This window comes from Eublepharis macularius, chromosome 11, assembly GCF_028583425.1.
Source record: "Eublepharis macularius isolate TG4126 chromosome 11, MPM_Emac_v1.0, whole genome shotgun sequence".
NCBI classification, from domain to species: Eukaryota; Metazoa; Chordata; class Lepidosauria; order Squamata; family Eublepharidae; genus Eublepharis; species Eublepharis macularius.
The window spans coordinates 11675903-11692571 of NC_072800.1; the positions used below are offsets into that span (position 1 = coordinate 11675903).

The 16669-nt window shown below is 41.1% G+C and overlaps 1 protein-coding gene across 1 annotated transcript in view; it reads right to left on the bottom strand.

The window, feature by feature from the left end:
- The window catches only part of LOC129337771 (zona pellucida-binding protein 2-like), a 53595-nt gene that overhangs the window by 834 nt on the left and 36092 nt on the right, over window positions 1-16669 (bottom strand). Inside the window, exons 6-9 of the mRNA XM_054991721.1 lie at window positions 15759-15920; window positions 5271-5273; window positions 4972-5073; window positions 11-68 (exon numbers count right to left, since the gene is read on the bottom strand). Of these exons, the coding sequence (XP_054847696.1) occupies window positions 11-68; window positions 4972-5073; window positions 5271-5273; window positions 15759-15920 (325 nt within the window). The remainder of the gene's footprint in view (window positions 1-10; window positions 69-4971; window positions 5074-5270; window positions 5274-15758; window positions 15921-16669) is intronic.

Genomic DNA, 16669 nt, shown 5'->3' on the forward strand with positions numbered 1-16669 from the left:
AGTGATTTACTGATCATGGTACACAGCAGTGTGCTGCATACTCTCCCCACGTGTTCCAGCTGAGCACTCTGGAGTGGAGAGAGAACAGGGGGACCTGGGTTCAAGCCTCCCTCCTCTCAACACACTTCTCAGTGGGTTGCTCATTTTTTAACTTCAGCGTTTCGCACAGGTGAACCACGTTCAACCAGAAGATCTGCATGTGGATGCAAGCCTGCTTCCACATGTACATCACTCTTATCTTAGGCCAGACAATAAGTATGAATAATAAGTTCGTCCTCTTTGTATCTCCCCAAGGAGCGCAGCATGGAGTTCAGGAAGTATTTTTTTGGGGTGAGGTTGGTAGGCTTTGCTGCCCAAGTCCAAGTCCAAATGAGTTACGCTTAAGTTTCCACAATGGGGCAAGCAGCAGATTCTGGAGCTGTTTCAAGGCAGGAAATGGTGCCCCCCGGTGCCCCATGGTCTCAATATGAATTGGGTCACACATACCCAGGCCAGCGTTCTTTAGGATCTCTGGTAGAAATCTTCCACATTGCCTTAGGCCCCTCCCACATGCAAAGCAGATGCTCTGCCACTGAGCCACAGCCCCTGCCCTGTCTAGGGCAAGAAGTTTATGTAATAGAAGAGGGAACTGGGTGAGACTTTTCATAGCCAATTCCAGGCATGGAAGCTATTTGCTGCATTCATGCATAAAGCTTCACTCTATGGAACTTGCTACGGAAGCCACCGTCCTGTTCTACCTGAGAGTTCAGTAATTTTCTAGGCTGACTTCAGCCTCTAGCAGTGAAGGGAAACACATAAATGATATTGGATAAACGGGATTTATCTATATCTATTCCAAGGTATATTGTTAGAGATTCTTACGCCCAAATTGTCACTAGAAGAAGACTGGTTGCTGTGGATATTGAAAAAACAGCCCACATTGGCAGAATTCCTGAAAAACATGAAAGAGATGGTTGTTCAGCATGCCTTCTCTCTCATACTCTTGCTCACACACACATACATGCATCCACACTGTATTCTTTCTTGGAGCATCACACAAAAAATTCTTCAAGCAAACTTCTAATTTCAATGCGAGTTTACCAAGTGGAACTAACTAACTAGTTAGAAGATACGTAAATTTACATTTGATTTTCATTTTTCATATCAGCTTAAAATGGTTTTTCCTTTTAAAAAGTGACCTACTCAAGATGTTAAATTATGTGTGCAGTACCAAATGCTATACTTTCACAAGTAAGTCACAAAAACGTGGACCTTCTAAAACTTTGATAATAGTACCACATGGCTGTACCTGTTTATACCAAGGCAATTATAAAACTTTTAAACAGACCTCTTCATTACTTTTTCTGCCTTCCTAATCTTGCAATTGTTAGTTATTGACTGCATTTATATCCTCTTTGCCATGGGGACCCAGAGGGGCTTCCAACATTCACCCTTCTCCATTTTATCCTCACAACAACCTTGTGCAGTAGGTTAGGCTGAAAGTCTGTGCCTGGCCCAAGGTCACCCAGCAAGTGAGAATCTGAACCTGGGTCTCGCAGATCCTAGACTGCCTCTCTAACCACTGTGGCTGTCATTTCTCCGTGTGTGTTGGCCTTCCTCTTTCCCCCTCTACCCAGAGTCTGAGACCTGCTTTTCTCAGCCGGTCACAGAGCCCTCAAAAACGCAGTTTTGGGGCAATCGCCATAATGAAGGCTAAATGCTAGCAGAGAAGTGGTAGAATCAGTCAACATCCCATTATACGCACTGGAAAATGGAGTCTGAGAGAGAAACCACCCCCCTCTCCTGCCTAGTCCTCAATCATTAATTGGGGGGGGGGGGCTTTCAGTAATTAATTCAAGTATGTTTAGTACAAAAGATCTTGTCACCATATAACTCAAGCCTTAGAACTAACTCATGTGCTAAAAGGTTCCCTCCTCATGTGATACTTTAGCAGTCAGTTTTGAGCTACTTCTGCCATCTCCAGGGCCGTTTCCACACGGCTTACCTTTGCTCAGAACGACTCAAAGGTGGAACCAGCTGCCTAGGGTGGTGGTGAGCTCCCCTTCACTGGCAGTTTTCAAGAAGAGGCTGGATGAATATTTGTCAGGGATGCTTTAGGCTCATCCTGCATTGGGCAGGGGGTTGGACTAGAAAGTCTGTATGGCCCCTTACAACTCTGTGATTCTGTGATCCCTATTCAAAACAATGGGTTTAAACTATAGGAGAGAAGGTACTGACTGTACATTAGGAAAAACGTCTTCACATTGAGAGTAATTCAGGAGTGGAATCGGCTACCTAGGCATGTGGTGGGTTTCCCCTCATCGGCAGTCTTCAAGGAGTGGCTGGACGAATACTTGTTGGGGATGCTTCAGGCTGTTCCTGCACTGAACAGGGGGTTGGACTAGATGGTCTGTAAGGCCCCTTCCAACTCTGATGATTCTATGACCTCACCTAATTGGCATCGCGTGTTTTCTCCTGGGTAAGCCTAGCATTCGGACCATATCATTATGCCTTCAGCCACTTGCAGAAACTGTTGCATTAGTACCTCTGTTAACCTAAGATCCATGCTATACATAGATGAGTATCCATTCCATTTCCTGCCTTAGACTATTCACCTGCGTAAACCCGTCTGAACTGTCTTCCAGTGTCTCTCACACTCCTTCCAACGCTGGAGCGATTCCCTCTGCTACTTTTTGTGGAATTGTTCCCAGAGCCCTGAACCACTCATTATTTTCCCTTGACCTGTCAAGTCTAAACACCTGGTCTCTAAGTAGCCCCCTCCTCACTTTCCCAGTCTGGAAAGAGAATAATCTTTTTATATATGGGGAACAGGATCCTTCCCCAAGCTGAGCCTTTGGTGCCTGATTTTGCCTGCCTGGGATTACCTGTTTCTGTGAGCTGCTTAGGCCCCCCTCTGCCATCTCAAAATACAGATGTGTGTGTTTTCCATTTATGCTGCTTTGCTGGCTAGATGTTTGGACCCTGCTTTTAACTTCCAAGGCATTCATACCTGTAGTTTTCTTGTGTTGTTTCTCACTCTGGTCTCTTGGGCCTTTTTCTTGACTCCCCTCTCCAGTGGAGTAAATTGCATATTTGGATGAGTGATTCTAGTAAGCTTCTGATACTAGAATTGAATACTTAGCATCCCATTGTTTGAAATTTGCTAATATCTTCAGTTCAAATACTTATTTTATTCATCTTATTTCTGGTTTCATTCTATCTGGATCTCAGTGTTCCTTCCAAGCCTGTAGTGGTATCACTTAGTCATAGATCCCTTCTTGTTTGTGGATCACTGTCAAGGTTTAAGGATTTCTTTAAGCCGAACGTGGAACCTAAGCCAACAGCTCCTTTAAGCCTATAGTGAGAGGCAGCAGAAGGAAGGCAACTCCCTTATGCTCAAGTCATTGTGGTGTTACTTTGGGATTCAAAGTGGAAGGTAAGCCATATTTGCATGATAAATATTTAGCATACACTTATCTTCTAACCACACACTGTAACACCACAGAGGGTAGAGTGCATGATCCAAATCCTCAGACAAGGGCCCTAAACATCTGAGAAGCCAATAATTTGAGAGAGGACCTCCACAACTGCGTAAGTGATGTGATTTGGAGCTGGTAAGAGGTTCACTTGCTCGAGTCGATGGCAAAAACTCAAGGAGGACTCCATAGATAAATCCAAAGAGATAGAGCCAAACTACAAGTGATGCCTTACACAAGTTGGACACTTGTCAGCTTCCCTCAAGTTTTGATGGGAAATGTAGGCGTCCTGGTTTTACAGCTTGGCTCTCCATTACAGCTGCAAGACCAGGATGCCTACATTTCCCATCAAAACTTGAGGGAAGCTGACAAGTGTCCAACCTGTGTCAGGCGTAGCTTGGTTGATAGAAAGGCAGGGAAACATGATGTGTACAGGAATGGGAAAACATGGAATAGATATGGGCACCTGATATGGGGTTAGTCGTTTGAATAGAAAAACAAATAATCCTTCTTTCCAGACTTGAAGAATGGGGAAGAGAATGCAGGTGAGCTAATCACTACACTCCCTGATTGGTGAATGGTGAAAATGAGGCTGTTCCCAAACTCTTGGGTACATCTCTTAAAATGGAAAGGATGCAGGGTGGAGGTGTCTTGGAGGTAAACACAGGGAGCAACAATTCTATGTAAGTAAGTCCCATTTTATTCAGTGGGCCTTCCTTCTAAACAAGTGTTTTTTGGGTAGCAACCTTAGTTACCTTATCAAGCTGGGCCATTTCCACACGGCTTACCTTTGCTCGGAACGACCCACAACAACGTGCAATTTGTTTAAATTAATTTTTTGTTAGCATGATTCTCTGATGTGAAGGTTGGTCCTCATAGAGAACCATGGAGAGTGACTAGCCAGCCTACTCTTGGGGGTTCAGGGGGTTTCTGGGGCGTGTGTGTTTGGTTCTGTTGGGCTTTCCCAGGGATGAACGTGCATTCAGAAGTGTGCCCCGGCTGTGGCATCTGTGTCTTGTGCATCAGTGCCCCTTGGAAAGAAATTTTAAAAGTTCTTCTCATCATAGAGAACTATGAGTGACCAGCCAGCCTTCTCTGGGGGTGCTGGGTTTGGGGGGGTTTCAGTTTGGTTCTGTTGGGCTGTCTGGGGTGCAGATGGTAAGTGGGAGTGGAGCCGGCTCCAAGGGAGAAGGACGCTTGGAAGGAGAGCTCTGTCCCTCCCCACCCTAATTCCTCATTATAAATCATCATAACAGAATTTTAAATCAAAAAAAAGAAACTATGCGTAAACAAAACACAGAGATGAAAAAAACAAAGTCAAACGTTTCTAAAAGGCTACAGGACTTCTTCCCGACCTTGCAGCAAGCAGCGGAGAAAGAAAGCAAGACAACCAAAATGATGGAAGAAAACAACAGGGGTAAGAACAATGTACCTATCTCAGCCGATCCGACGCGTATCACATTGTTCACCCATATAGAGCAAAAAATAATAGATAAAATGTCAATCTTACTCCTACCTCTTAAAGAACAACGAGCAGAAATGAGAACGGCTTTAGGCAAAGCAGCACAAATGGCTAACCGAGCTCTAGTTTTAAGCACGTCGCTGCGGTCTGAATTAGCTGTGTTGCAACAGGAGAAGAAACAACTTCAAGAAAGAATTTTTTCATACAGAGATCTCGTCAAAACAAATCTTAAATTTAGAAACTCTGAGGAGCAAACAACTTTAAATGTGGATCTGCCCTCCTTACTAGAGTCACGGCTGGTACAGCATTTGCAGCTTGAAAAGGAAGCAGCCCCAATGATCACCAAGGCTTACCGTCTGGGAGCACAAAAAGATTCAGAAATTTTAAAAACCCAGAGACATTCTAGCTACGATTCCAGACTGGAAGACAAGGAGTAAAATTCTGGAAATAGCAAGAAATAAAGGCTCAGTCCCATATAAAGGATCACAAATCCAAATACTGATGGATATAGATTTGAAGAAAAGGATTTTATATATTACTTTTATATATCACTTATATGCCTTGCACTTTTTTTCTACACTCAGGAGCCAATGTAGTATTTGTTTTGTTTGTTTGTTTGTTTGTTTTAATTACTAGTACTACAAAAGGGAAAAAATAGGGACAGGGAGAAGGGGAAGAAACAACACATAACAACACAAACACTACATCTACAAGTAATGCATTCCTTTCATACTGCAATTATTTAACATTAGAACTTTGTAAAATGCTGTTAGATCGGTAGATCTTATAAAATACAAACTACAATCAGGATTAGGTCTTCTTCCCCCCTCTGGGTCTCGGTTGCAATTCTCTCTGAACAGCTACAGTCACTGTGCTCGTTCCCTCCTCCCCTCCCCCTTCAGGCTTAAAGTCCTCTTCTTCTTGCTGGAAATCTTGATGTTTACACACAAAGTCCCTTAGCTGATCTTCTGATGTTATCTTGTGAGCTTGATCTTTGTAGCTAAACCAAATACCTTCCGGAAATAACCATTTGTACTTTATTTCACGTTTCCTCAGAAGAGCTGCAAACCTTTTATATTTAAATCTTCTTTTCCGAGCTAAAAATGGAACGTCCTTCAATATCTTAACCTTATTGCCCAGAAAGTCCAAGTCCGCATTGTATGAATTATATAGGATGGTGTCCCGGATCTTCTTAGATGAGAAGTCAATAATAATCTCGCGCGGCAGCTGACACTTCGTTGCATATTTTGAAGAAGCCCGATGGACTTCCAAAATGGCGCTTTTTAACTCTTCTTTAGTTGCCTTCGCGGGTATCGCCAAAAGTTCCGACACCAAATCCTTTAAATTCCCATTTTCCTCCTCCTTCACATTCTGTATACGCAATATTGTCTGAGCACGGTCCACTTGCAACCCAATCAGTTGGTTCTCCAACAGCTTTAAATCTTTGTTTGTTGCCCTCATGAGTGCTGCGTTTTCCCGAGCAGACTTTTCCGCCCCCCCCCGCTGCTTCCTTAATGGTTTTCACTTCACTCTCAATTAAGCCAACCCTTTGATCAGTTTTGTTTAACTTGTCAACAAAGGGCTTTATTGCTTCGACGACAGACTGCTTTACTAGCTCCTCCAGAGACTCTCCTTTCCCCTGCCAAGGAGCCGAGATAGATTTGCCCATAGCAGGGCTCTGCTTTTTCGTCGCCATCTTAGGGGGGGGAATCCGCCAGCCAAGTTTTGATACTCAGTGAGGGGGAAGAAATCCGAGCCTTTTTAGCTTCAAATCCCACCAATCCTTCGCATACGCTTGTAGTAACAGAAGGGATTAGCTACTTACAGGTTTTCACCTTAGATCTGCTTTTTGCCGTTCTCCATGGCCCGGCAGCACACGAAGTGGTGCGCAAGTCTGCCGGCCTCCATAGGAGCAAACGGGCAATTTACCCCCCATCGATTTCGGGGGGGTTCTTCCCGTCGCGCTCCGGACCCTGACACCCTCATTGGGAGTCTTGGGGGCTAATCTTTGCAGGTCAGCCGCCCGGTCAGGCTGCTCAGGCACTTCTGGACCTGCGGAGAGGAGCGTCCGACATGGCCGAGAAAACGAAACCGAATCAGGAGCCAATGTAGTATTTGTAATGCAACCTGTAAGAATATGACACTTGAAACAAGAAGATCAAGAGAAGTATGCTGAACTCTGCAAGAACTGAGAACTAATAATATACTGCTTGTAGAGCTGCACTTATAAAATATTACGCATATGTTATATTATTCTATAAGATTCCAATAGGAATCAGTACCAGAGAGCCTTTTGTAGAAAACTGATTTGATGCAGCAAGCTGGTTTTGGCCACCTGTGGCCGTATCTTCCTTAAGGCTGAGAAGAAACTGGGGGAAAGGGCACAGATGGAAAAAAACATCCCTTCCTACCAACAGACTTCAGTTATCAGAGGGTACCAAGGCTGTCAGATTGAGACTCATTGGCGCTATTGAAAGTATTATGCCCAGAAGAAAGTAGGTGAGAGGTTAGAAGGTGTCCTTCCAAATTGAGGGCAAGATAAGGGGGTTGCAGGATTTGGAATTCCCCCAAGTAGAAGAGCCAACTCAGAATTGCATCTTCAAATCAGAACTGACCCTAGATACTTTACGAGCCAATAAGATAACAAATATTAGAATATTGTAATATTGTTATGATTATCTGAAAGTATTAATTGCTCTATGCTCCTATTGTAATTGGGATGAGCTTTTACACACAAGGAGACCATCTACTTCTGTGTAAGAAAAAGGGCTCATCCACCGGGTTAATAAAACCATCTGTTTTGCTTCAATTCAAGAAGGGCTCCTGGATCTTATTTTAATTTTTATTGTGGTTGGTTGGAAAAGGGAGAACGAACCACAAAGGCGCAAAATTTTGCACATAACAATACTCAAAGACCTGCCATCTACAGTTTTTTAAAAAAGAAGAGAACTTAGATCTACAATGGAAGCATTGAGGAAAGCTCAAATAAAATACAAATGGATTAATTATACGAAACTTCAAGTAAAATTGCAGGACACCCCCCGCCAAGCTACGGATCAGGAAGCTGGAAGGCTGCTCTCGCAGGACCTTGCCATTGAGACTCCTATGATCGGCGACAGAACGTCACAGAGAAGAAAAACGCTTCATCTCCTACCACCTTGTAAGGGAAGTAAGACTTTAGTGAGACACAACTCGCAAGCAAAGAACAAACAAACTGTGATGTAAAAACCTAAGCTGAGAGCAAACCAGAATAATCTGAAAAAATGTTATGATGCTATAATCTATAAACATTGTACAAGAATAGAGGTATTGGTGGGAGAGAGCGGAGCTCGCAGTGAGGGGCCCCAGTTATTTTTTACAGTTCTCCAAGTTTGGTATAAGAAATACCAATAGTCCATAGGGTGTTACTCTAGGGTTATAGAGAATGGTTTTGCAATCAATTTTAAGTTAATCTAGTTTATAGTTTATTCATCAGTAAGTTAAAGCACCTATTATTCAATCAACCTAGACATTAGTATCAAGGGTAGAAGAGGGGATAGAATTAAGAGAGGGAGGGGGGAAGGGAAGGAGGGGTGTTTATGTAAGGTTTATAAGGGTTCTACTACAAAATTATTATTTTTTTCTATTACTATCTGTATTTGATCTACAAAATGTTTGACATTATAACAATACCCATTTAATCATAATTATAAAAACCTAACTTTAATTAACATCTTTATCAATAACCTGATTATCATCTAAAAAGAAATACAATCATTTTATATTTACATAAAGCATTTTCAATAGTAATGTCAGGTCATAATATATCACTCAAGAAAAAGCAAGAGGAAAAAATAGTTTTTAGTAATTTAGATAAGAATCTTTATTTGAAATCTAAAGATGAAACACTCATTTGTAGGAAAACTTATTTGATACCACTGTATGAAAACCATCCTTAATATATGTAATAGAAATTTATTTGACATCATTGTATAATAACTATCTTTTTTAGATTTGTAACTGTTTATTAAGCACAATTAAATAAATATTTGAAAATGGGGAAAAAGTAAGTGGGAGTGTGCGCCTGTGGCCCTGGCTGCCGTGATGTGCGCGTTTTTCTGCTGTGGGAGTTTGGTTTTTCCCACAATAGAAACAAATGGGGGGGGGCCTGGGGGGCACCTTCTTTGAGGGGCCATAAAACGGCCCCCAGGGTCCAATCGCCCTGATATTTGGGAGGTCTTGAGAGTACAGATAGGAGTAGGTCTCCTGCAAATTAGGTGCATTTTGCTTGCCAGCCCCCCTGTTTAGCTCACCTAGACAGCTCCTTGGTTAGCTTCCCTAGTTTCCCCCATAGGGAATAATGGAGATTGGAGGTGGATGGGGCACCTTTTGGGGAGGGCCATAACATGGCTCTCCGAAGTCCAATCTCCCTGAAACTTGGGAGGTCTTCAGAGGACAGATAGTAGTAGGTCCCCTGCAAATCTGGTGCATTTTGCCTTCAAAATGCCACCCTCAGCCACCTAGAACCCCCCCTAGTTTTCCCCTTAGGGAATAATGGAGATTGGAGGTGGATAGGGGCATCTTTTTGGGGGGGCCATAACAAGACCCCATGAAATCAATCTTTCCGAAACTTGGGTGGTCATGAGAGGAGAGTTAGAAGAAGGTCCCCAGCACCTTTGGGATTATTAGGTAAGAAAATTCCCTTCCAGGCTCCTGGATAGCCGGGAACAGCATTTCCCATTGGAAACATGGCCAAATCTTACCTAATAATCCCAAAGCAATTTAAATATCCGAAGCTGAAGTGACAAGCTGCTTTGGCATTCAGGTTTTCTCAATTTTTTTTCCCGCTTCAGGTTTCGGTGCACACCCCTAGTTTTGAGTCCTATCCTCTGTTGCCAACAGGGACAGCTCCCTTCCCTCCTCTAAGCGATAGCCTTTTAAATACTTAAAGAGTGAAATCATGTCTCCCCTCAGCCCCCTCTTCTCCAAACTGACCATTCCCAAGTCCCTCAGTCTTTCCTTGTAGGGCTTTGTCTTCAGGCCCCTGATCATGTTGGTTGCTCTCCTCTGCACCCGTTACAATTGGTCCACACTCTTTTTGAAGTGAGGCCTTCAGAACTGCACACAATACTCCAGGTGGGACATGACTCACACGGCATATAGTGGGACAATGACATCTCATGCTTTGAATGTTATGCCTTTGTTGATATACTCCAAGACTGCATTTGCCTTTTTTGCTGCTGCATCACAGTGACTTCTTCCGCCCCTAGTTCGCTGCTATTGCTCTTAATAATAACCAGAAATCTGTTTACCTGATACGAAAGAGAATACGCTGTCTCAAATGAGGGAACAGCCCAAAATGGAAACTGTCTCATAATAGGAGAGAGCAGAAGCTTCAACCACGAAAGTTGCATGGAATTAACAAGTTACCTTTCCTAGGGCCGCATTCCCCCCCCCTCAGAAGCAGCTGTTTTGTAGCAAATATGTTGTAGTAGTTTGTACCCAAAAGGTATGGAAACAATACAAAGTGAACTACAAGGAACGCAGCAGAGAGTTAAAACAGTAGAAGACGCGATGGAGAACTTAGCAGACACGCAACAAACAGAGATGAGACTGATGAGGGGAAGGATGTCGGTTGCGGAAACTAAACACATGGAGAAGCAGTTACGTTTTCGTGGCTTGCCAGAAGTGGAAGGAAAATCAGCGCAAGAACAGATGACTGAGGTGTTAGCTGAATACCTGGGGAAGGAGGAGGAGGAAGTTGTGGCTATCCTAGATGTGGCATATCGTGTGAACTCGAGAATTGCAACCCAGAGGAAATTACCAAGAGACGTGATTGTGCAGTTTACGACACGAAATATGAAAGAGAAGATTGTCACAAAACAGTTTCAAGATCCATTGGAGATTGATGGCAAGACGATTATCATAATGAAGGAATTACCCAGGTCAGTGTTATCAGATCGGAAAAAATACAAAGTGCTAATTCAGATCTTGAAGGACATGAAAATCAGGTACAGATGGGAGTTACCAGAAGGTGTGTCCTTTGAGTTTGGAGGGGCCAAAAAGCGCATCAGATCTGAGCGAGAGATGGAGCGATTTATAAGGGACAATGAAAAAGACTTACCAACAAGACTATGAGTATGGAGTGTAAAGTTTTATCTTGGAATGTAAATGGACTAAACTCACCGAATAAGAGAAAAAATATTTTCCACTGGCTATTAAAACAAAAATGTGACATTGTTTGTTTGCAAGAGACCCATATCAGAAAGCAGGATGTAAAATATTTAAAATCAGGAAAATTGGGCAAAGAATTTGTAGCGGCCTCCAATAAAAAAAAAAGGGGAGTGGTGTTGTACATAAAAGAGGAGCTACAGCCAAAATTTGTAATGAAAGATGTGGAAGCCAGATTTATTGCAGTGGAATGTACTTGGGACTTAAAGAGAGTGTTGGTAGTCGGAGTTTATGCACCTAACGGTGCAAAGGAAAGCTTCTTTGAGGATTTGAGGAAGCAACTAGATGATCTTTCATACGACCAGATAATTCTTGCCGGAGACTTCAATGGAGTGACGAACTTGGAATTAGATAAAAAGACAACAACTGCACAAAAGAAAAGAGGACTATTACCAAAGCTTTTTTTTGACTTGATACAACAGGAGACTTTAGAAGATGTATGGAGAAGAGAATATCCTAAAAGTAGACAATTTACTTTTTATTCTGCAAGGCACTGTACACTATCAAGAATTGATATGATCTGGGCCTCAAAAGACTTAGCGTTATGGACTAAGGAGGTAGAAATAATGCCGATGGTAGGCTCAGATCATAATCCAATCATGTGGAAATTAGGGAAAAGGAGAAAAAGGAAAGCATGGAGAATAAATGAGGACTTGCTACAGGAAGGAGAGAGTATGGAGATGTTGAGAAGAGAGACAAAGTTCTTCATACAATACAACGTAAATAAAGAAGTACCAACTGACAAAGTTTGGGACGCTTATAAGGCGGTTATAAGGGGCATACTAATGGACTTAAATGGTAGAGCAAGAAAAAAGAAAGAGGAGAAAAGACAAGAGATTGAGGAGAAAATAAAAGCCAAAGAAATACAGTTAAAAAAGAGACCAGGGAAAAAGAAATTATATCAGGAAATTAAAATACTTCAAGAACAGTTAACAGCAATGAATAATAAGGAATTGGAGTGGAATCTTAAAAGATTGAATCAGAAAGCGTTTGAAGGTGCAAATAAACCTGGGAAGTATTTGGCATGGCAACTGAAGAAGAGAAGGGAAAAGAAAATAATAAATAGAATTTGCGAAGATAATAAAACGTATTTGGAACAGACTACCATTAGTAGAGCCTTTTACAAATTCTACGCTAAGTTGTATAATAAGAAAGAGGTAAATAAAGAGTCAATAGCGTTATATTTGGAGAAAATGAAACTTCCAGTAATTTCGGAAGCTTGGAGAAATAAACTGAACAGTGAAGTAACAGATGAGGAACTAAACAAGGCAATACAATCTGCAAATCTAGGAAAGGCGCCAGGGCCAGATGGACTTACAGCGAAATTTTATAAGGTAATGGCCAATGAACTGGCACCATTCCTAAAAGAGGTGATCAATGGAGTTTTAAAGGACCAGCGGATTCCAGATACCTGGAATGAAGCGAATATATCATTGATCCCCAAAGAAGGCCAAGACTTGACTAATGTGAAAAACTACAGACCTATATCGCTACTTAACAATGATTATAAAATCTTTGCGAAGATACTGGCGGAGAGACTGAAGGGGTGGCTTACGGAAGTCATTGAGGAGGAACAAGCAGGCTTTTTGCCAGACAGACAAATCAGAGACAATTTAAGGACAGTGATTAATGCTATTGAATATTATGACAAGCGTTGTGACAAAGAGGTTGGTTTCTTCTTTGTTGATGCTGAAAAGGCGTTTGATAATTTAAACTGGGACTTTATGTTTGCCACTATGGAAAAGCTACAATTGGGAGAAAGATTCATTAGAGCAATTAAGGAAATTTACAGAGACCAGACTGCAGCAATTGTGGTGAATGATGAAGCGACTAAGAAATTGATTATAAGTAAAGGAACAAGACAAGGTTGCCCGTTGTCTCCACTGCTGTTCATTTTGGTATTGGAGATCCTGATGATACAAATACGACAAGATGAAAAAATTCGAGGAATTAAAATAAAGGACTATTCATATAAGGTCAGAGCATTTGCGGATGACATAATGTTAATTGTAGAAGACCCATTGGAGAACATGCCAAAAGTGATAGATAAGATTAAGGAGTTTGGAGATTTGGCAGGTTTCTATATTAATAAAAAGAAGTCAAAGATACTATGCAAAAATATGACTAAGCAGAAACAACAATTGTTAACGGAAATAACGGATTGTGAAGTAACAAGTAAGGTGAAATATTTGGGAATCGAACTGACTGCTAAGAATATAGACTTATTTAAAAACAACTATGAAAAACTATGGACTCAGATAGAGAGAGATTTGATTAAATGGAACAGACTAAATTTGTCATGGTTGGGAAGGATTGCAGCAGTTAAGATGAATGTGCTACCAAGAGTAATGTTTTTGCTACAGACAATACCAATCATCAGTGACTCTAAGCAATTTGAGAAATGGCAGAGGAAAATATCAGACTTTGTATGGGCAGGCAAGAAGCCTCGAGTGAAAATGAAAGTTTTACAAGATGCAAAGGAAAGAGGCGGAATGCAACTGCCCAATCTAAGACTTTACCATGACGCAATTTGCTTGGTGTGGTTGAAGGAGTGGATGACGCTAAAGAATAAGAAATTACTAGCCCTAGAGGGATATAAAAAAATATTTGGATGGCATGCATACTTATGGCATGATAAAGTAAAGGCGAACTCGATGTTCCTGCATCACTATATACGGAGAAGTTTATATATAATCTGGAAGAAGTATAGAATCTATCTGGAAGAAGGAACCCCTTTGTGGGTAGTTCCATATGAGGTGATAGATCCGAGAGCTGTTGATAATGAGCAACAATGTCTAACTTATAAAGAAATAACTAGAACTGAAGAATCTAAACTCAGAATAAAGACTCAGGAGGAACTATCACCTTATTATGATTGGTTCCAGTATAGACAGATTAGAGATTTATATAACTCGGACTCTGTAAAGGGAGGTATACGAACAGAAAACTCGGAACTAGAGCAGACCCTTCTTAAAGAGGACAAGAAAAGAATATCTAAGGTATACCAAGCACTGCTGAAATGGTATACTGAGGATGAAATAGTTAAAGGACAAATGGTGAAATGGGCCATAAATTTCAACAAAGAAATAACAATGGAGGCATGGGAATACTTGTGGAAGACTACAATGAAGACAACGACATGCACTAGTATTAAAGAGAACATTTACAAAATGATTTACCGTTGGTACATGACACCAAAGAAGATTGCGCTAGGGAATTTGAACACTTCTAATAAATGCTGGAAATGCAGGAAGCATGAGGGCTCCCTCTACCACATGTGGTGGACGTGTGAGGTAGCTAGGCAGTACTGGGGGGAAATAATAAGAGAAATGAGTGAGATATTACAATTTCAAATTAATAAGAACCCAGAACTCCTGCTACTAAACTTGGGAATGGAGGGAATTCCAGCCCATCATAGGACGTTGATATTTTACATGACGGCAGCAGCTAGACTTTTGTATGCGCAAAAATGGAAAATACAAGAAGTGCCAACTATTGAAGATTGGATCCACAAATTGCTGTATATGGCAGAAATGGACAAAATGACAAGAAAATTGAGAAACCTGGACTCAGGACAGTTTAACACAGACTGGGAGAAGCTGAAACAATATTTGGAGAAGAAATGGGAGGTGGGAGGAGAACTGTGGCAGTTTGAGAACTACTGAAGTACAATAAAATGTAGAGGGGGGTGACTTTACCGGGGAGGAGAAGAGGTAAAAGAGAATTTCTAAGCAGTTATGATATTAGATTGATATATATAGAATAATAAATAGAATATTGATAGAAAATAATTAATCATAAGGGTTAACTATAAGGATTGATTAACTAATAATATTTTCTTTTTGATTCCGTACAGTGTACCAAACTGAATATGTTTATTTGAAGTTGTATATGAGTCAAATTGATTGATATCATATATAGACTTATGACTGAAGGGGAATAGAAATACTAATGTAAACAAATATAACTAAAATAGAAAGAAGAAGATAGAATGAATAACATATAGAGTATAAGTTAAACTGGTTGATTTATATGAATGTATGGTTTACATAGTTTATGATATATAGAAATATTTGAAAGTGAAATAATGAAAAATGGGATAAATTGTTTATCCATTATGGAAAATGGGACTCATAGTCAGGGTACAGAGTATTAAAAATAGTTAAAGCAGTATTGCTTAGAATAAAGGGAGAATATATATTTGTTAGATAGAGGAGATTAAAAGGAGTAAGGGAAAAGGGACAAAGGGTTGGAAAACTGTTGGAAGTCAACAAAAAGGGGGAGGAAAGGGAGGGGGTTAGAAATTGGGAAATGGGAATATTGACTGTAATGTGTAAACATTTGATCCTAACCCAATAAAAAAAATTTCAAAAAAAAAAAAAAAGGAGTTTTCATAAGGAAAGGCTGAAGGTTTTCATCTTTAATAGGCTTGTGCTGTTTATGTGACCATTTTGATCACAGTTGTGAAGAAACTAAAATTGATTAGAGACGTTTGTAATGTGAACAAGCATTCTGCTGAGTATAGGTTTTATATTCTCATTACAAGCTGACAGAAGCAAAAACTTTATAAGTCCTCATCTTGTGGAATGTTATACATAAGAAAAACTGTGAAGAATCAGATATTAACTTACTGTGGCATTTTCTTTCAGTTTCGGCACCTTTTTCATTGCTACTCTGCGCCTTGGGACAATTTTCACATGCCGCTTGGCCATACTTGTCATTGTAAGATCCAGCAGCACACAGAACACAGACAGTATCATATTTTGCACTAAATCTACCTGGTGGGCATGCAACTATCCAAACATAAAAGAGAAAGATTCAACAGAATTAAACTTACTAGAGAGTCTTCTTTGCTTAAATGTATTATCTTACTTTTATCTCCATTGGTAACAGACTGAGAACAAATTTTATTTATCTAATTCATGTATATCACACTTTTCTCGCCAATGGGGACCTAAAGCGGCCTACCATATTCTCCTCAGTCAAACTGAGAGACACTGAGAGATCTCTGTCTTTCGGTGCTACACCTCTGAATATGCCAGTCACAGCTGCTGGCGAAACGTCAGGAACTACAATGCCAAGACCACGGCTATACAGCCCGGAAAATCCACAACAACCATAAATCTGTGCCTGTTTGTAGTAGCCCAGGCACTAGTGCAACCAGCATGCAGCAGGGAGGACATGCTCAGTGGAGGTAAGCCTGATAGCCACGACAAAGCAGTAGGGGTAGGTGGTATACCCAACAGGCTAGGATTACAGCCACAGCTGCTTAGGTGCTAGCAGCCATTCAAGCCAGCCTCACTGGAAACTTAACATGCAACTGGTTCTTCTAGTGACAGGGGTGGGTATGTGGACTACTGCCAAGTGCCCATAATAACACACTTCCTGACATGGGCACAGACTCTGGGACCAGGGCCTGCAATAAGACAAGATGCCAACTCTGTCTCCATTTTCACCCCATGCACCCTCTTTGTCTGTGCAAAAAGATTATGCTCAGAATCATGAAAACTGCACATGCAAAAGCCATGTGGAATTGGGACTG